Raw genomic sequence first — 16,228 nt, 5'->3', positions numbered from 1 at the left:
CTGTAGGCACAGTACTCAAGCACCCTCATGTACCAGGAAGTGCACCGCTACAACCCAAATTCCAAAAAACGTAGGACACTGTGTAAAATCTATATAAAAACAGAATGCAATGATTTTAAAATCTCATAAACCCAGATCCTATAGAAAATTGAAACTATATGAAATGTTTAAACTGAGAAAATGTACCATTTTAATAAAACAAAAAAAGGTATCTGACATTGTGATGGAAGTAACACATCTCAAACAATTTGGGACAGGGCTATATTTACCATGGTGTAGCATCCCCTTTCTTTTTATTAATACTCTGTAAACGACTAGGAACAGAAGAGACCAGCTGCTGGAGTTTCAGAAGAACGTTGTCCCATTCTTGCCTGATATAGTATTCTAACTGCTCAACAGTCATGGGTCTTATTTGGTGTATTCTGGAATGAAAAATATGGACAAACATTTTCAGTTGGTGAAAGGTCTGGACTGCAAGCAAGCCAGTTAAACACCTGGATTCTTCTTCTATGTAGCTGGGTGCTGGTGTCATAGATGCATTGTGATCTTGCATTGTCCTGCAGGAATTTGCAAGGCCTTACTTGAAAAGACATTGTTTGGATGGGAGCATAGGTTGCTCTAAAACCTAGTTATATCTTTCAGCATTGATGGTGCTTTTCTGGATGTGCAAGCTGTTCATTCCATATGCACTAATGTACCTCCATACCATCATAAATGCAGGCTTTTAAACTGAGCCCTCATAAGCCAAAATGTCCCTCTGCGCTTTAGTCCAGAGGATGCAGAGGTGCCCATGGTTGCTGAAAAAAATGTCAAATTTCAATTTGTAAGGCCAAAGAACAGTGTTTTTTCACTGCTCATTTTAAATGAGCTTTGGCTAAGAGAAGAAGGCAGTATATTTCTGGATCATGTTGATATATGTCCATGTGTAGTGATGTACATCAGAGATGCCTGTTTTTAATGTGGTGCTGTCTGAGGGCCAGAAGATCATGGGCATCCAAGATTGTCTGCCTCTTCCCTTTTTGGCACAGAGATTTGTCTAGATTCTCTGGATCTCTTGATATTCTGTATTGCAGTTGATGTAATATTTAAAGTCTTTGAATTTTTATGTTGGGTAACATTATTCTGACATTGTTTGATAATTTTAAGGAGCAGCTGTTCAGATTGGTGAACCTCTCTGTACATCTTTACTTCTGGGACACTCTGACTTTCTAAGATCTTTTTATATCTGATCATGTCACTGACTAATTAGTTGCAAAATGTTCCTCCAGCTCTTTGTTAGTACAAGTTTATTTTGGCAGCTTTTTGTTGCTCTTTTGTTTTCAAGAGGAATTCAAGACAGATGCATCTTAAGGTACTACTTTAGTACAATTAACATTTCTAGATGTTCGCTCTAACAGCAAAATTTGACTTTTTAAGGTTCATTTTCTCTGTGTACAATTTTTTTTTCTTCTATTGTTTGTATAATTTGCTTAGAGCTCCTACAAACTACTATATCTTGCAGAGTCCACTCAACTGTTTAAACCTCCTCATTAGCTACATGGGCGTTGATGCAGCAGTGACAAACTTCATTCTTCTATGTAGAAGAATGGTACTGCCATTCAGATACTACGTGGGTAAACACAGAAAAAGACATGAAAAAATGTAAAATGCAGTGCTGTACAATATTACAAAACCCAAATGCTAGTAAATAAAGTGACAATAGTGAAAAACTCAAAGTGAAGGCACTCAAAACAGCGCTAAAGTGAATATTGCATGAGTGTCCCACAGAATATCAGCGAATAAGTGATATTTGCAAATAAGTATAAAGTGACAATGGTGAACAGTCCAATATAAAATAAATGGATAAGATCATTCGGATGCAATCCACCTTAGGGAAAATAGCTCGCAAAAACGAGCCACAACAGGAGCGCTTATGGTGTAGTATTTATTGTATAAAAGAATCATCCACGTGGGTCACAAAGAAAACTGGTAACATACTACTAAAAATGGCCGCCTGACTTTCGTGAGGATGCAGCGGTGTGACATCATTACGGCAGGCTCCTCCCTCACAGAGCTCCTCACGGGAGTAGCCTGCTGTACTGACGTCATGCCTCCGCATCCTCACCAAGGTCTGGTGGCCATTTTTAGTAGTATGTTACCAGCTTTCTTTGTGACCCACGTGGATGATTCTTTTATACAATAAATAATACTACACCATAAGCTCTCCTTTTGTGGCTTGTTTTTGCGAGCTATTTTTCCTAAGGTGGATTGGATTATTCCTGCTGGCTCTGTCCATGGTGGAGCGGTTTCTTGAGTCATCCCTGTAATGCAGTGATGCCAGTGGTGGTGCCGGAGTCATTCCTGTAATGCTGTTAGAAGCCAGTGGTGTTTTTCTTGTCTTCATACCATGATTTTTCTTGTGGAAGTCTTCTCTAACTGTGGAGGAGCTGGATATATTAATGTGCGCATTTTAATATTTGCTTCTGGTGAATGCATTCATATAGCATTATCTAGCAAGGAGTCACTTTCACCCGTTCATCAGGGAGATTTCTTGGACGTTTTGATATTAATCCGAATGATCTTCTTTTGCTTTTATTATACAGAAGCGGACATGCATGTGGTTTTTAGATTGCCACCTGTTGGAAAAATTATAGAAAAATTAGCCGATTTTGCCGTATGCGGTATATTCTATACTTCTGACCACCTAAACCAATGAATCTGTTCAATTTCTTTCTTCCAGTGATATCGAGATTTCTCGAAGACAGAACCCAAAAGCTATTGATGTGCTTGCAAAGGAGATAGGATTGCTTTCTGATGAACTCGAAATGTATGGCCGCACCAAAGCCAAAGTACGTCTGTCTGTTCTGGAAAGGTTAAAAGAGCAACCAGATGGAAAATATGTCTTAGTTGCAGGGTAAGAATACTCATTTGGGCCATGTTTAACATTCTGGCCTTTTTGTCGGTCTGAATTGCTTGGCTGCTGTATACTCTTACTTAGCAATATAGGAATTTCTATAGTCGGACATGTTATAGTCATCGTATTATTTTTTAATAATGTAGACTTTATATTCATATTTTGAATGCAAATTTCATTAAATGGCAACACTTTCATTTTATGAGGATACACTTACTGTTCATCTTTCTCCTATTCCCAATTGATATTGCACGATAAAAAAATTCAGTTGTAAATGATGCCTGTCTCTTTATGCATATACAACTGAGCTGACCATTCTCAAATGAGTAGCTTGATCTTGTAGTGTATGGAAAGCAGCTGTATGCTTTTATAGTTTATAAGCAGATCCGGTCATTAATGGTCACTAACTAGTTGGGAAACATGAATTCTAAACAGTTTTAGGTGGTTTTGTGTATATGCCCCATATAAATACATTTTCTATTTCTTAGTGCTGGGCTCTATTCATACTTGTATGCATTGTGGTTAAAACATGTGCTTTACCACAATCCGTATGCTTTATGCATGCATTTTAAAAAGCACAGGAAAAGACTTCATCACACATTCTGTGCGTTGTGGTGCAATGCATGGTGGTATGTTTTAGCAGCCTATTCATAATGAACAGGCTGCTTTAATGCAGTACGCATTTTATGTGAGATTTAACGTGAATTGATGTACTGCCACGGATAATAACTGATAATTTAACCACTTCCCGTCTGGCCCATGTACATAAATGGCCGGAGGGGAGCAGTGCTGGAACGGGTGGCCGTTTATAAACGTTCAGCTTCCCAGCCTGTGCGCACTCCCTGGGAGCATGCGGCACTGTGATCATGTGATCACTGATTGGCCAATCAGTGATTACATGAATAGTAATAAGCAAGATGTCACTTCCTGACATCTTGCTACTATTACTACTTGGCTTACTACTAGTGAAATCTGTGAATGGCCACAGAGGTCACATGGTACAAGGCTATTCACAAACACCTTTTACCATGTGACAAGCTGTGACCAATCACAGCTCTCACAGTATTTCTCAATGACTTCAAGACTGCAGATAGAGAGAAGGAGAAATGATTGCTTTTACAGCCTTTATGGGTGTAAAAAAAAAAAAACTTCATCACCCCTCACTAGTACAGTGTCACTATGGTGACACTGTACTGCTAGGGTGACAGTATGTTACAAAAACATAATATAAAAATGTAAAAAAAATTTGAAAAATTATCATTTGTTTTTTTTCTAAAAAAAATGGATACATTTTGATACATTTTGGCCAAGATTTATGAAGAAATATTTATTTGCAAACTTTTATAAAACTTTTTTTTTTTTTTTCAAAATGTTTGGAGTTTTTCATGTATATAGCAAAAAAATAAAAATCCCAGTGGTGAATAAATACCACCAAAATAAAGTTTTATCTGTCTAAAAAAAAAATGCTAAATCCATATGTACCAGTGTTGCATGACCGCGCAATTGTCATTCAAAGTGTGATGGCACTGAAAGCTGAAAATTGGCCTGGACAGGAAGAGGGTGAGAGTGTCCGGACTTGAAGTGGTTAATAACAATACCAGCCACAAAAATAAATACAGCGCTCGAAGTAGAAAAAACTAACATTGAAATCTAAGAGGACATTATAGTGCATATAGAAATAAAAAAGTTGATGATATGTTATCTAAGTCTGTCCTCTGTTCTGTATCACGGCTGGGCTCCAGGAAGATAGAGGGAAAAGCACTCACAAACACCAATCATTTGACGCTTTCTGCTTGTCCTATATTATCCTGTGTTCATAAGAGACTGTCTTTTAGAGTTACCTGGAAGTATGGTGAAAATATGGCACTGTCCTCCACCAGAGGGCACTGCTATATTGCCATCTAGCTCCTTGACCCAGGTCAACATCTGGCACCTTCCTTCTTTTTAGAAGCTATGAAATCCGTTAATCTCTGCATCACTGGGAAATCTGAGCTGAGGCTTTATCTTCTAATGCCCCACCACTAGGTGTTTTGTCTCTCCAATCTAAGCATAGATAGTGTGATCTCTGTAACTTACAGTTGTGATGTGATAGTGATAACTTCAACCTCAGTTGGATACCACAGTCAGTGACTCAATCGATAAGACCTCTTGTGAAGTTTATTCCATAAACTGACAGAATCTTACAACAATGAACATTTGATAGGTCAAAAGATCATAATGTTTCCTGCTCCATGACATGAGGCTAGAGCTCCAATGCATTTCTGGGAAAAGGGGTGGGATATCTATACAGCATTAACTTAACCAAAGGAAAGGGAGGAGCAGAAACAAAATATAGAAACACTTAAAGGCATACAGTATGACAGTCATGTGAAACATGACACTAGGGGTATAAGTGCCCTTCCAGGATCAGGATTCTAGTATGCAATCTTTTGTTACATCCTATTGTATTCTTGGAATGTCAGAACAAGATAAAACTTCCAACAGGCCAAAGGGTTCTTTGTTAACCAGGCAGTAAAAATATATAAATGTCTGATATACAGTAAAAACGTGTTGCCCTTCAACTCTCCCATACCTGTCTATTCTGTTATTCTATTGTCTTTGATCACTTATTCCTGTTTGTGGAACATTTGAAAGTCATGTGTCCTTTGGATGCATGTATTGGGGGGAGACGGTAATGGCAAAACAAATGTTGGAGGGGAGAAGGATTGCATAAGGTAGCTACCTAGGGGGAAAAAAAGTGTAAATTCTCCCCTGGCTATGGGATGTACATCCTGGACAAGAACTTGATTTTAGGGCAGCAAACTATAAGTCACCAGTCTTCGCAGTAGACATTACAGTGCAGCCTTGTGTTTCTATTTTAGTTGCCTACGCTTTCTGTTAGAATGCTATGATTGTGTAACGTGCCACCTCAAAGCATATGTTTTTTGTTTGTTTTTTTAGTGCTGCAACACTTGTTCTGTTTACTTCCTTTAGCGCTAGATTTTTGTGGTAAATACATTTTTAACCACTTGCTTACTGGGCACTTTTACCCCCTTCCTGCCCGGGCCAAATTTCAGCTTCCAGCGCTGTCACACTTTGAATGATAATTGTGCGGTCATGCAACACTGTATCCAAGCTAATTTTTTTTATACTTTTTTGCCATATAGAGCTTTCTTTTGCGGTATTTAATCACAACTGGGGTTTTTATGTTTTGCTAAACAAAAGACCATTTTTTGAAAAAAAAAAAGTTTCCGGTATAAACTTTTAGAAATAAGCGATTTTTCTCCTTCACTGATGTGTGCTGATGAGGCTGCACTGATGTGTTTTGATAGGCGGCACTAAGGAGGCACTGATAGCCAGCACAGATGGGCACTATTGGCTGCACTGATGGGACTACACTGATCATCCCCCTAAGAAATGCCGCTTACCGGCTCTCTTGTCCTCACGCACTGTCAGCACCAGGAGAGGACTGCCCATAGGTGGCATTTCCTATTTACACTGTGATCAGCTGTGATTTGACACCGCTGCTCACATGGTAAAAAGCATCTTTGATTGGACTTTACTTGGACAAGTGATCAGCTGTGTTTAAAGGACACCGCAATCATAGATCAGGCCAGGCACGGAGGGTGTGGTTCTGGGAGGCCATCCATGGACGCCCTCCCAGAACTAGCCAACTGTGCTGTAGCAGTCTTTTGGCTACAGTGTGGTTGAGAAGTGGTTGAAGTACCAAAATAGAAATCATAAGCTAGAACATTGTAATACAGGTTTTAATAGTACTTTTAAATTAATATGTAGAAATTTATTTAATGAACTTTTATATTGGACTTTAAAAAATTTGGTGCTAGGGAAAATTGGGTGGAGGTTTGGGATATACCCTTAAGCCAACTAGTCTCTCTGAGAGACAAGCGAATACAAAAAAGCTTTTTGTAGTGTGCTTTACAAGTCAGACTCTACAAGTGAAACTTACTGTTTCACCTGTTTGCTGTCATTGTTGACAAATGGTTGGAGATTTTTTTTTTTTTTTCTACCTCTTTTGGACCCTAAAATTTTAAACTTCTGGCAGGAGATGGTTGATCATATCATGGCCATCTCCGTGTCTCCTAAGACCTGCTTGCTTGGTTTGGTTGACGATTTAGCCCCTACCACATTTGAATGAACATTGTTTGGCCTATTGAAATTCTACACATGTAAAGTAATTGCAGCATCATGGGAAAAAGTCACCTCCTACCCCCCCATCTCTGCTCTTTTAGAAAAAGCTAGTGATCCTTAACTTGGCACTTTACCAGAACATTTAAACAGGGGCTGCACTCACAAATCATTAAAGTGGTTGTAAAGCTCAAGGTTTTTTACCTTCATGCTTTCTATGCATGAAGGTAAAAAAACCTTCTGTGTGCAGCAGTATCCTCAGCCCCCTCAATACTTGTGCCTCATCGTGATCCAGCAATGTGAATGACAGCCTCAGCTGTCCCTGGTCTCTGCCTCCTCATTGGCTGAGACAGCAAGCGGGTGCCATTGGCTCCCTCTGCTGTCAATCACAGCCAGTCAGCCAATGAGAGAGGGTGGGGCCAAGCCGTGCCTCAGTGTATGAATGGACACAGAGAGCAGCGGGTGCCCCCATAGCAAGCTTTCCCTATCGAGGGCACGTCTCACCAAAGAAACAGGACTACTCCCATGATGACAATGCCCTATTTTGTTGACAAATGCTCTCACTTATTCCTTTATGCCCACTTACTGTGTAAATGCTGCTCCTCGCTCTGGGGGTAAGGACTGGAGAGACTGTTGCTCTGTTATTACAGTACATACTTTGTTATTACAGTACATACTCTGTGTATGCTAGGAAAACAATGGAGAACCCTGAATAAACTAATGTTCTAGGAGTGGGTTGCTGCTGACACCTGGCTATACACCTCAATAGAATAGGATCAAAAATGTAACAAAAATGGTGCTGGGCTCCCACATTTGTATTTTTTTATATAAATTACTAAATCAAAATGAGGTTTCAAATTCACCCCTAGTGAATCCTCCTGTGTATAATTATCACAAACTTAATTTTTCATATTATTATACAATCTTATACAGTGGTGTTTGATAAACCATATAAAAAATAAAACTGCAAAACACATAAAAACACAATACATTGACCCACTTGTGTCCCTAAACAGGGTGAAATCACAAATAGCACTAAACCACATGTGATAAAACACTTGGCATGAAATGAATGCCCAAAGGTGCAGTGGAAATTAGCTGACAAATAGCACTATTGTGCCTATAGAAACAATGGGACGGTCAGGATAAATTAACCTGACTAAAAGACAGTCCTCAAGGACTATAACAAATCCTTCGACATAACACTTGACAAGTGCCCACATTTAACAAAGTGTATATATTTTTCCGTGCTCTAGTCCCCAAACTTGGGACTATACTGCTATATAAATGGCAAAATAAATAAAATGGGTGAATCCACAAATGAAAATCCAGTGACACTCTATGATAAACACATAACTTAAATGAATTTGTAAAAGTCCACAAGAACCCATGCCACCAATTATTAGTAAACAAAAAAAACAAATCGTCTACGTGTGTAATATTCAATATGGCTGGATATATAGAAACCTCCAGTGATAACCATAAATTTGGCAGGTGAACAAAAAGTGTAATCCTTCATTGGTAAGATTGCCCCCTCACCTTCATGAAGCGACCCCACAGGGTCAAAACGCTTTTATGCTATTAGGCATAGCCAACCGCTCAATCCTCCATGTCAGATTCGGTAACACAAACCGTAGTGGTATCCTCCTTCAGAACTTACAGGTATCACCTCTCCTGATACCCGGGTGGTTTTCATATGATCTAATTGCAACTCAGCTTCCTCATCGGTGTTTATAAAACAAGAAGAACAATCCTTCCATCGTGTGATATGGTTTCATTTATTGATGTAAAAAAATACTGTAAATGCTCACTCACATGTGTTAAGTGAAAAACATGCTCACAGATCCTTATAGGAACTCCTGGGTTTACTTCTATGGGTGTATCAAGAAGGCGCTTGCGCCGAAAGTAACGTCACCACGTCTGTCTCTCGTCCGGCGCATTGTTTCACTAATCATGTGACTTCATGGTTCCTGATGAAGTCGCATAATTAGTGACGCAACGCACAGTGGCTAAGTGGTTAGCAGCTCTGCCTAGCAGCACTAGGGTCGCTGGTTTGAATCCCAGCCGCGACACTACGTGTTTGCATGGTCTACCTGTGCTTGCATGGGTTTCCTCCGACTACTCTGGTTTCTTCCCAAATGGCAAAGACATGCTGGTAGGTTAATTGACATCTTTCTAAATTGGCCTTAGTACCTGTTTTATATGAATGTGAGTTAGGGACCTTCGATTGTAAGCTCCTTGAGAGCAGGCACTTGTGTGAATGTATAATATACTATGTAAAGTGCTGCATAAATTGATGGTGCTATAGAAGTACCTGTAATAAAAAAAAAATAATAATCAAATACTACTAGTTGGTTAAGTGCCATTGCCATGTTATTAGTAGCTAAGTCCCATAACTGAGTATCTTGGTTTTGGATTTACATACATTTATTGCATCTTATAGCTGTATATTTTCCTTGCATTTTGCTTTTTACATGCCTAGAATTGTATTGCTGTTCTGATGGGGGTGTTTTGCTCTTTTGCACAGTCAGGGATATAGGGAAACACCCAAAAGCACCTGAACAGCAGCTAAAGCAGCTTCACCATTGATAATTTGATATATGGCTTTTCAACTTTTGGCTCTGTGGTTTCATGGAAACCCCTATCAGAATTTACTAAAGTCTTTAGATTTCTTGCCAAAAGAATAGTTGATTCTTCTCTTGTGTATCACATGGAATGGTTTAAATGCAAGCCATGTGTGCTGTCTGACCAGGTACAGTTTATAGCAGCCTCATTCATTCATGCTGCAGCTATGACCCTTTCTTCGTTTTATTTTGCAAATAGCACCATCCCACAGCGAGTGTCCTAAAGCCATTTGACATATGTTTTTGTTTCTTTTTTTTCTTTCTCACAATTTTAGCATAACTCCTACTCCTCTTGGTGAAGGAAAAAGCACAGTTACCATTGGCCTGGTACAAGCTCTTACTGCACAGAAAGATATCAATTCTTTTGCATGCTTGAGACAACCTTCACAAGGGCCAACTTTTGGAGTTAAAGGTAAGTTTGGAATGATGGGAGCTAGAGTAGAGAACTGCTTTATTTCACTAAAACCAAATAAGTTTCTCAAGAAAATGAGGTTGCTTCTGGGCAGGGGCGTACTGACAACTCATGGGGCCCCCGGGCAATAGGGGATCATGGGGCCCCTGTGTCTTTGCCCAAACTTAAAAAAGCCTATGAAAAAGGTACCAGGGGCATCTCATGGGGCCCCCTACTGACCTCGGGCAGTGCCCAAGTTTACAAATGGTCAGTCTGCCCCTGCTTCTGGGTAAATAATCATGCGACATGCTTGAAAAGAAATGCCTCCCCCATTAGGCCCAAATGATAGTTCAACCTAAATGAATGCCTCCACCCATTGACAGTGTTCTTTTGGTTTACTAGGTTGTGTAAAAACTGCCTGGTACTCCTGATCATCAGGCGAATCTGGACCCTACCAGCCACCGTTTCGGCCAAGCTGACTTTCTTGACAAAATTATCCAAAATCTAATCTTTTACCTCCTCAGAGTGGATTTAATGCAAAGCTTGGGGTGGAAAGCAACTAACCTTGGCTGTATCGGCAAAAACACATCTAGAGGAAACACAGGATCTGGCTTATCCAAATTAATCAGTTTTTTTATTTCTTAGATTGCATGTGCCAGACAGAACACCATTGTCTGTAAACACATACTTTTTTCTCTGAACTGAAGTTGATACTTTCTAAAAAAAAAAAAAAAAAAGTTAGTCTCCTGGCCCTAAAGACTTTGAATCATACCCACTATTTTATTTTTATCATGGAGGTGCACTTTCTGTCTTCTGATACTTGTTTTGTAATAGTTTTCTTCAGAAAGTAAATTGTCTTATAATGCTTTCTTAGAGTAAAGCGCCCAGTGAGGGTGTGAAATATAGCTTGAAATAGTTTTGACGTATACGTTTTGTTGATGGTGGTGATTTGATGGATAGAGCAATAGTTGAGAACCATTTTCTTGTAGCATGTCTGTCATGGCACTCTGTGGGTTGGATTTTTTAAAGGCAAATGGAGTGCACTTTGAAAGTGCAGCTGCAATAATTCTCTCCAGAGTTTAGGAAATGTGCTAAAGCTTCACTTTGTAAAGAATAAACAATCAGATGCAAGGGAAATTTAAAATACTGCATTTTTGATTTGTTCATGATTTGGATGATGAAAATCAGCAGAGCTTTACTACTTTTAGTATGCTCTGGGGAAAACGAGAAAAGTGTGCAGTCTATTTGCCTTTAGTAAATGCATGCCTATGACTCCTAGTAAGAGTGTATTTCGTCTTCTTCCCTCCCCTTCCTTCCTTCCTTCCTTCCCTCCCTTTCTTCCTTCCTTCCTTCCTTCCCTCCTTTTTTTTTTTTTTTTTTTTTTTTTTTTTTTTTTGGGTAATCTGCCTACACCGTGTTCCAAATTATTATGCAAATTATATTTAAGTGTCACAAAGATTAAATATTTTGTTTTTCAGTTTAACTCATGGATGGCATTGTGTGTCAGGGCTCTTTTTGATCACTGAAAACAATCTCGGACACCTGTGATAATTAGATTTGCCGGTGAGCCCAATTTTAAGGAAAAACTACTAAAGGAGGGTGTTCCACATTATTAAGCAGAGCACCATTTTCAAGCAATATGGGGAAGGAAAAGGATCTCTCTGCTGCTGAAAAGAGTGAAATAGTTCAGTGCCTTGGACGAGGTATGAAAACATTAGATATTTCATGAAAACTTAAGCGTGATCATCGCACTATTAAGAGATTTGTGGCTGATTCAGAGCACAGACGGGTTCGTGCAGATAAAGACACATTGAGGAAGATTTCTGCCAGATCCATGCATCGGATCAAGAGAGCAGCTGCTAAACTACCATTACATAGCAGCAAACAGATATTTGAAGCTGCTGGTGCCTCTGGAGTCCCACGGACATCAAGGTGTAGAGTCCTTCAGAGTCTTGCAACTGCGCATAAACCTTCTATTCGGCCACCAATAACCAATGCTCACAAGCAGAAACGGCTGCATTGGGCAGAAAAATACATGAAGACTAATTTTCAAACAGTCCTGTTCACTGATGAGTGCCGTGCAACACTGAATGGTCCAGATGGATAGAGTAGTGGATGGTTGGTGGATGGCCACCCTGTTCCAACAAGTCTGCGACGTCAGCAAGGTGGTGGTGGAGTCATGTTTTGTTCTGGAATCATGGGAACAGAGCTGGTCAGCCCCTTTAGGGGCCCCGAAGGTGTAAAGATGACCTCTGCAAAGTATGTGGAGTTTATGACTGACCACTTTCTTCCCTGGTACAGAAGGAAGAACTATGTTTTCCATAATAAAATCATCTTCATGCATCACAATGCACCATCTCATGCTGCAAATAATACCTCTGCATCAATGGCTGCTATGGGGATAAAAGGAAAGAAAGTCATGGTGTGGCCTCCATCCTCCCCTGACCTCAATCCTATTGAGAACCTTTGGAGCATCCTCAAGCAAAAGATCTATGAGGGTGGGAGGCAGTTTACATCCAAACGGCAGCTCTGGGAGGCTATTCTGACATCTTGCAAACAAATTCAAGCAGAAACTGTCCAAAAACTCACAAGTTCAATGGATGCAAGACTTGTGAAGCTGCTATCAAATAAGGGGTCCTATGTTACAATGTAACGTGACCTGTTCAAAGGTTTAAAAAGTTAAAATGTTGTTAAAAGTTTGATTGAAATAGCTTTTGTTTTCAGTAAATATGCTGCAAACGCAACAAATGCCAATTTTCAGTTCTTTACAACCTATAAAGTGTTTTGAAACTCACTGTGCGTAATAATTTGGAACAGTGCATTGTAAGTTTTTTATGTTTTAAAAAAAAATACTGTTATTAGGTTTGTTCAATAAAATTTGAATTGTACTCCTAATAGTTGATAACATGAGAATTATGCTGACTGTTATTTACATCAATTATTTAGGTAAATTAGAAAAATATAATTTGCATAATAATTTGGAACACGGTATATATAATTTTTGTTATATTCACAGGTGGAGCAGCAGGAGGTGGCTATGCTCAAGTAATTCCTATGGAAGAGGTATGAACAAGCGAGTATTTTCTAATGCAATGGAAAAGTTGGTTCTCTTGCTGAATGCTTGTTGCCTGACTGACACACTGGTCTAGTGGCTACAGCTTGTGAAATCATTCACCTAGAACAAGTATGCAGATCAGATGTTTCTGATGTTGCTGGTTGCATGCTTGTTCTTGGGGAACAGCTTAAATTATTGAACTACCCTTTTCAGGACAGGTCAGTAATACCAGCCTATTTTTCTCGGTACAAGTTTCCTTTGACATAACACATAGACAACATGGGTAGACTAATCCATCCAACTTCAGTTAGGTAGAATTTTGTGATCTGTATGGATTACATTCACTTGTGTCCATCATACCCCTACAGTGACAGAAATGAGAGGAAGCTGGTTAAAGAAAACTTGTGTGGTCACACACAATTGTTTGCAGCTGGATAGCAAGCATCCTCTAGTGTACACACTAGTACCTTTTTTAGTGTGCCTGTCACCACCTGCATCTGTTGTGACAGCTTCCATACCCTTAGAGTGCTAAAATTTGCAAACCTGTATGCTCCACATCAATCAAACAATGCAGTGTACTTGGTTCCTTAGTATAATCCTTTGTCTTGCCAATGCAGAGAAAAATAGGGTTCACTTGACTTACCGCTCCCCAGCAGTATATGCTCACCTTTCCTCGGCTGTTGGGTGTGGGGAAACAAAGCCCCGTGTAAGCTCACTCAAGTTTGTCCAAACTTACGCAGAGCTGTGAGTTTGTTTCCTGCCCTTGTGTGAAACTGTTGGGCCAATCACAAGGCACCAATGCTGTCACATGGAATAGAGGGAGTCTTATGCTCACCCATACCCAGAATTCAAAGTATTTTACATTGCTTGCAGCAGGTGAACAGAAGTTTTAGAGAAGTGTAGGAATAGTATTGCATGTGCTGCTTTGAGGGGGATCTGGAAAAAAACTTTTAGTGTTCGTTATACAGGCAAAAGAAAATCTTCATCCAGGTCCTAGCACAGTAGGGAAACGTGTGCCTAGCAACATAGACTTTTAGAAAAGTTTGTTTTTTGTCTTTTGGGGAGATGCGGCACCATAATGGTAAATTAACTAACAATTGGCAGTGCCTACCTGAATAAATATGCCTAAAACATATGATTTAATAGATTAAATACAAAATTATTGTGATGCAATCAATATATAGTTCATAAACGTGTTCCATAAACCGAATCAGTCCGTCTTCAGTGTTCACACTTGTTCTTCATCAATACATGCAATGTGTTCATTCACCATCTTGAGTTTTCAGTCAAAATGCATGATGGTGAATTAACACATTGAATTGATGAAGAACAAGTGTGAACACTGAAGACTGGGACTGATTCTGTTTATTGAACACGTTTATGAACTATATATTGATTGTATTACAATAATTTGGTATTTGATCTATTAATCTTATGTTTTAGGCATACAGTGGATATAAAATGTCTACACACCTCTATTTAAAATGTCAGGTTTCTGTGATATTAAAAAATGAGACACAGATAAATAATTTCAGAACTTTTTCCACCTTTTTAATATGACCTATAAACTGCAACTCAATGGAAAAACAAACTGAAATCTTTTAGAGGGGGAGGTAAACATAAAAAAACTAAAATAATATGTTTACATAAGTGTGCAAACCCTCTTCTAACTGGGGATGTAGCTGTGTTCAGAATGAAGCAATCATTCAAAATCAAGTTGTTATATAGGAGTCAGTTCCCACCTGCCATCATTTTAAAGTGCCTCTGATTAACCCCAAATATAGTTCAGCTGTTCTAGTAGGTCTTTCCTGACATTTTCTTAGTCGCATCCTACAGCAAAAGCCATGCTCCGCAGAGAGCTTCCAAAGCATCAGAGGGATGTCAGGGTTAAAAGGTATCACTCAGGAGAAGGGTACAAAAGAATTTTCTAAGGCATTAGGTATACCATGTTCATAGTAAATGGGCCTTTTTTTGCACAGCCTACTTTTTTACATCTTTTGTTTCTTTAGATGTGAATTGAGTGTCGTTTGTTTGCTTTTAGGGGGTTCAAGTTGTGAAATTCTTTTAACTTCGCATTGGATAAAGGAAAATTTCATGCACAAGGCAGAAACACAACAAGCAGCAAACACAAAGTGACCAAAAATCACTCAAAAATATACAGGTGTAAAAGTATGGTGCTAGAATATAGTAATGTTACATATACAAAAATGTGACAAACTAATATGTCAAAATGTAAACAAATACTGTATAATCAAAAATACAAAGTGATCAATATAAAAGTTGGTGCAAAAATTAAGCCTGAATCCCTTGTGCAGGTTAACGCTTAAGAAGTTCTCTTCACCTTCCCTTGGATGCTCTCTCAACTTCCAAATCTTAGCCCCATCATAAAAACCAGATCTCGAGCATATTTAATCTGTTAGTGAGATGCTAGGGTTCTACATCAAGCACCTCTTGTAGGAATGACTTCCTAACCAAATAGGTTCCCAGTGTGCAACCCAATGATTGGCAGGTGGAAAAGCCAAGCTCAGTCACTCTCATGGATCAGGCTCCAGGAAGACAAAATAAAGGATATTGGTGCTCCCCTCTATATTAATTAAAACAGCACAAATATTAAACTTCATTGACAAAAAACACTGGAACAGAAGCTGGGTATGCAGCCACTGGACACACTCATGCACCACAAATATGAACCGCAAGCTGGCCGCTGCACTCCTCCTGCTCACAAACCATGTTTGCCCTGAGATCAGAGCTCCACCCAGCATGTTTCGTCATTAGAGACCTCTTCAGAGACCTCAGAGCACATATAGGCACAGATTCTTCAACTGTCCTTACCTTTACCAAATGAGACCTGCTGCTTTTAGTTCTGAACAGTTGGGTCTTCCCCAAACTGGGATTTCATTGTTTAGTAGATGTTAAACAATAGTGTTAGCTGATATTTCTTGTGGCTATTATGGGGTTGTCCCTATCTATTTTTTTTTTTCTTTCATATTATAGAGCAGACGTTAAAATATTTCAGGGCAGAATGGGAACTAGAAGCTACTGGTCCACTGGAGCCCCAAAGAAGGAAAAACAGCTGATGATTCAGTCCACTGTACTCCATTATACACTGTCATTACTGATCTCTCCTTAAAAGATGTTAG

General features: G+C 39.2%; 1 protein-coding gene across 1 annotated transcript in view; it reads left to right on the top strand.

The window, feature by feature from the left end:
* The window catches only part of MTHFD1L (methylenetetrahydrofolate dehydrogenase (NADP+ dependent) 1 like), a 351,175-nt gene that overhangs the window by 75,451 nt on the left and 259,496 nt on the right, over positions 1–16,228 (top strand). The window contains exons 11-13 of the mRNA XM_089694250.1: positions 2,720–2,893; positions 9,918–10,054; positions 13,050–13,096. Coding sequence (XP_089550376.1) covers positions 2,720–2,893; positions 9,918–10,054; positions 13,050–13,096 — 358 coding nt within the window. The remainder of the gene's footprint in view (positions 1–2,719; positions 2,894–9,917; positions 10,055–13,049; positions 13,097–16,228) is intronic.

This window comes from Staurois parvus, unplaced genomic scaffold, assembly GCF_062004578.1.
Source record: "Staurois parvus isolate SC_StPar_1 unplaced genomic scaffold, SC_StPar_1.0 ptg000657l, whole genome shotgun sequence".
Classification (NCBI taxonomy): domain Eukaryota; kingdom Metazoa; phylum Chordata; class Amphibia; order Anura; family Ranidae; genus Staurois; species Staurois parvus.
This window is presented reverse-complemented; position numbering and strand designations above follow the sequence as displayed.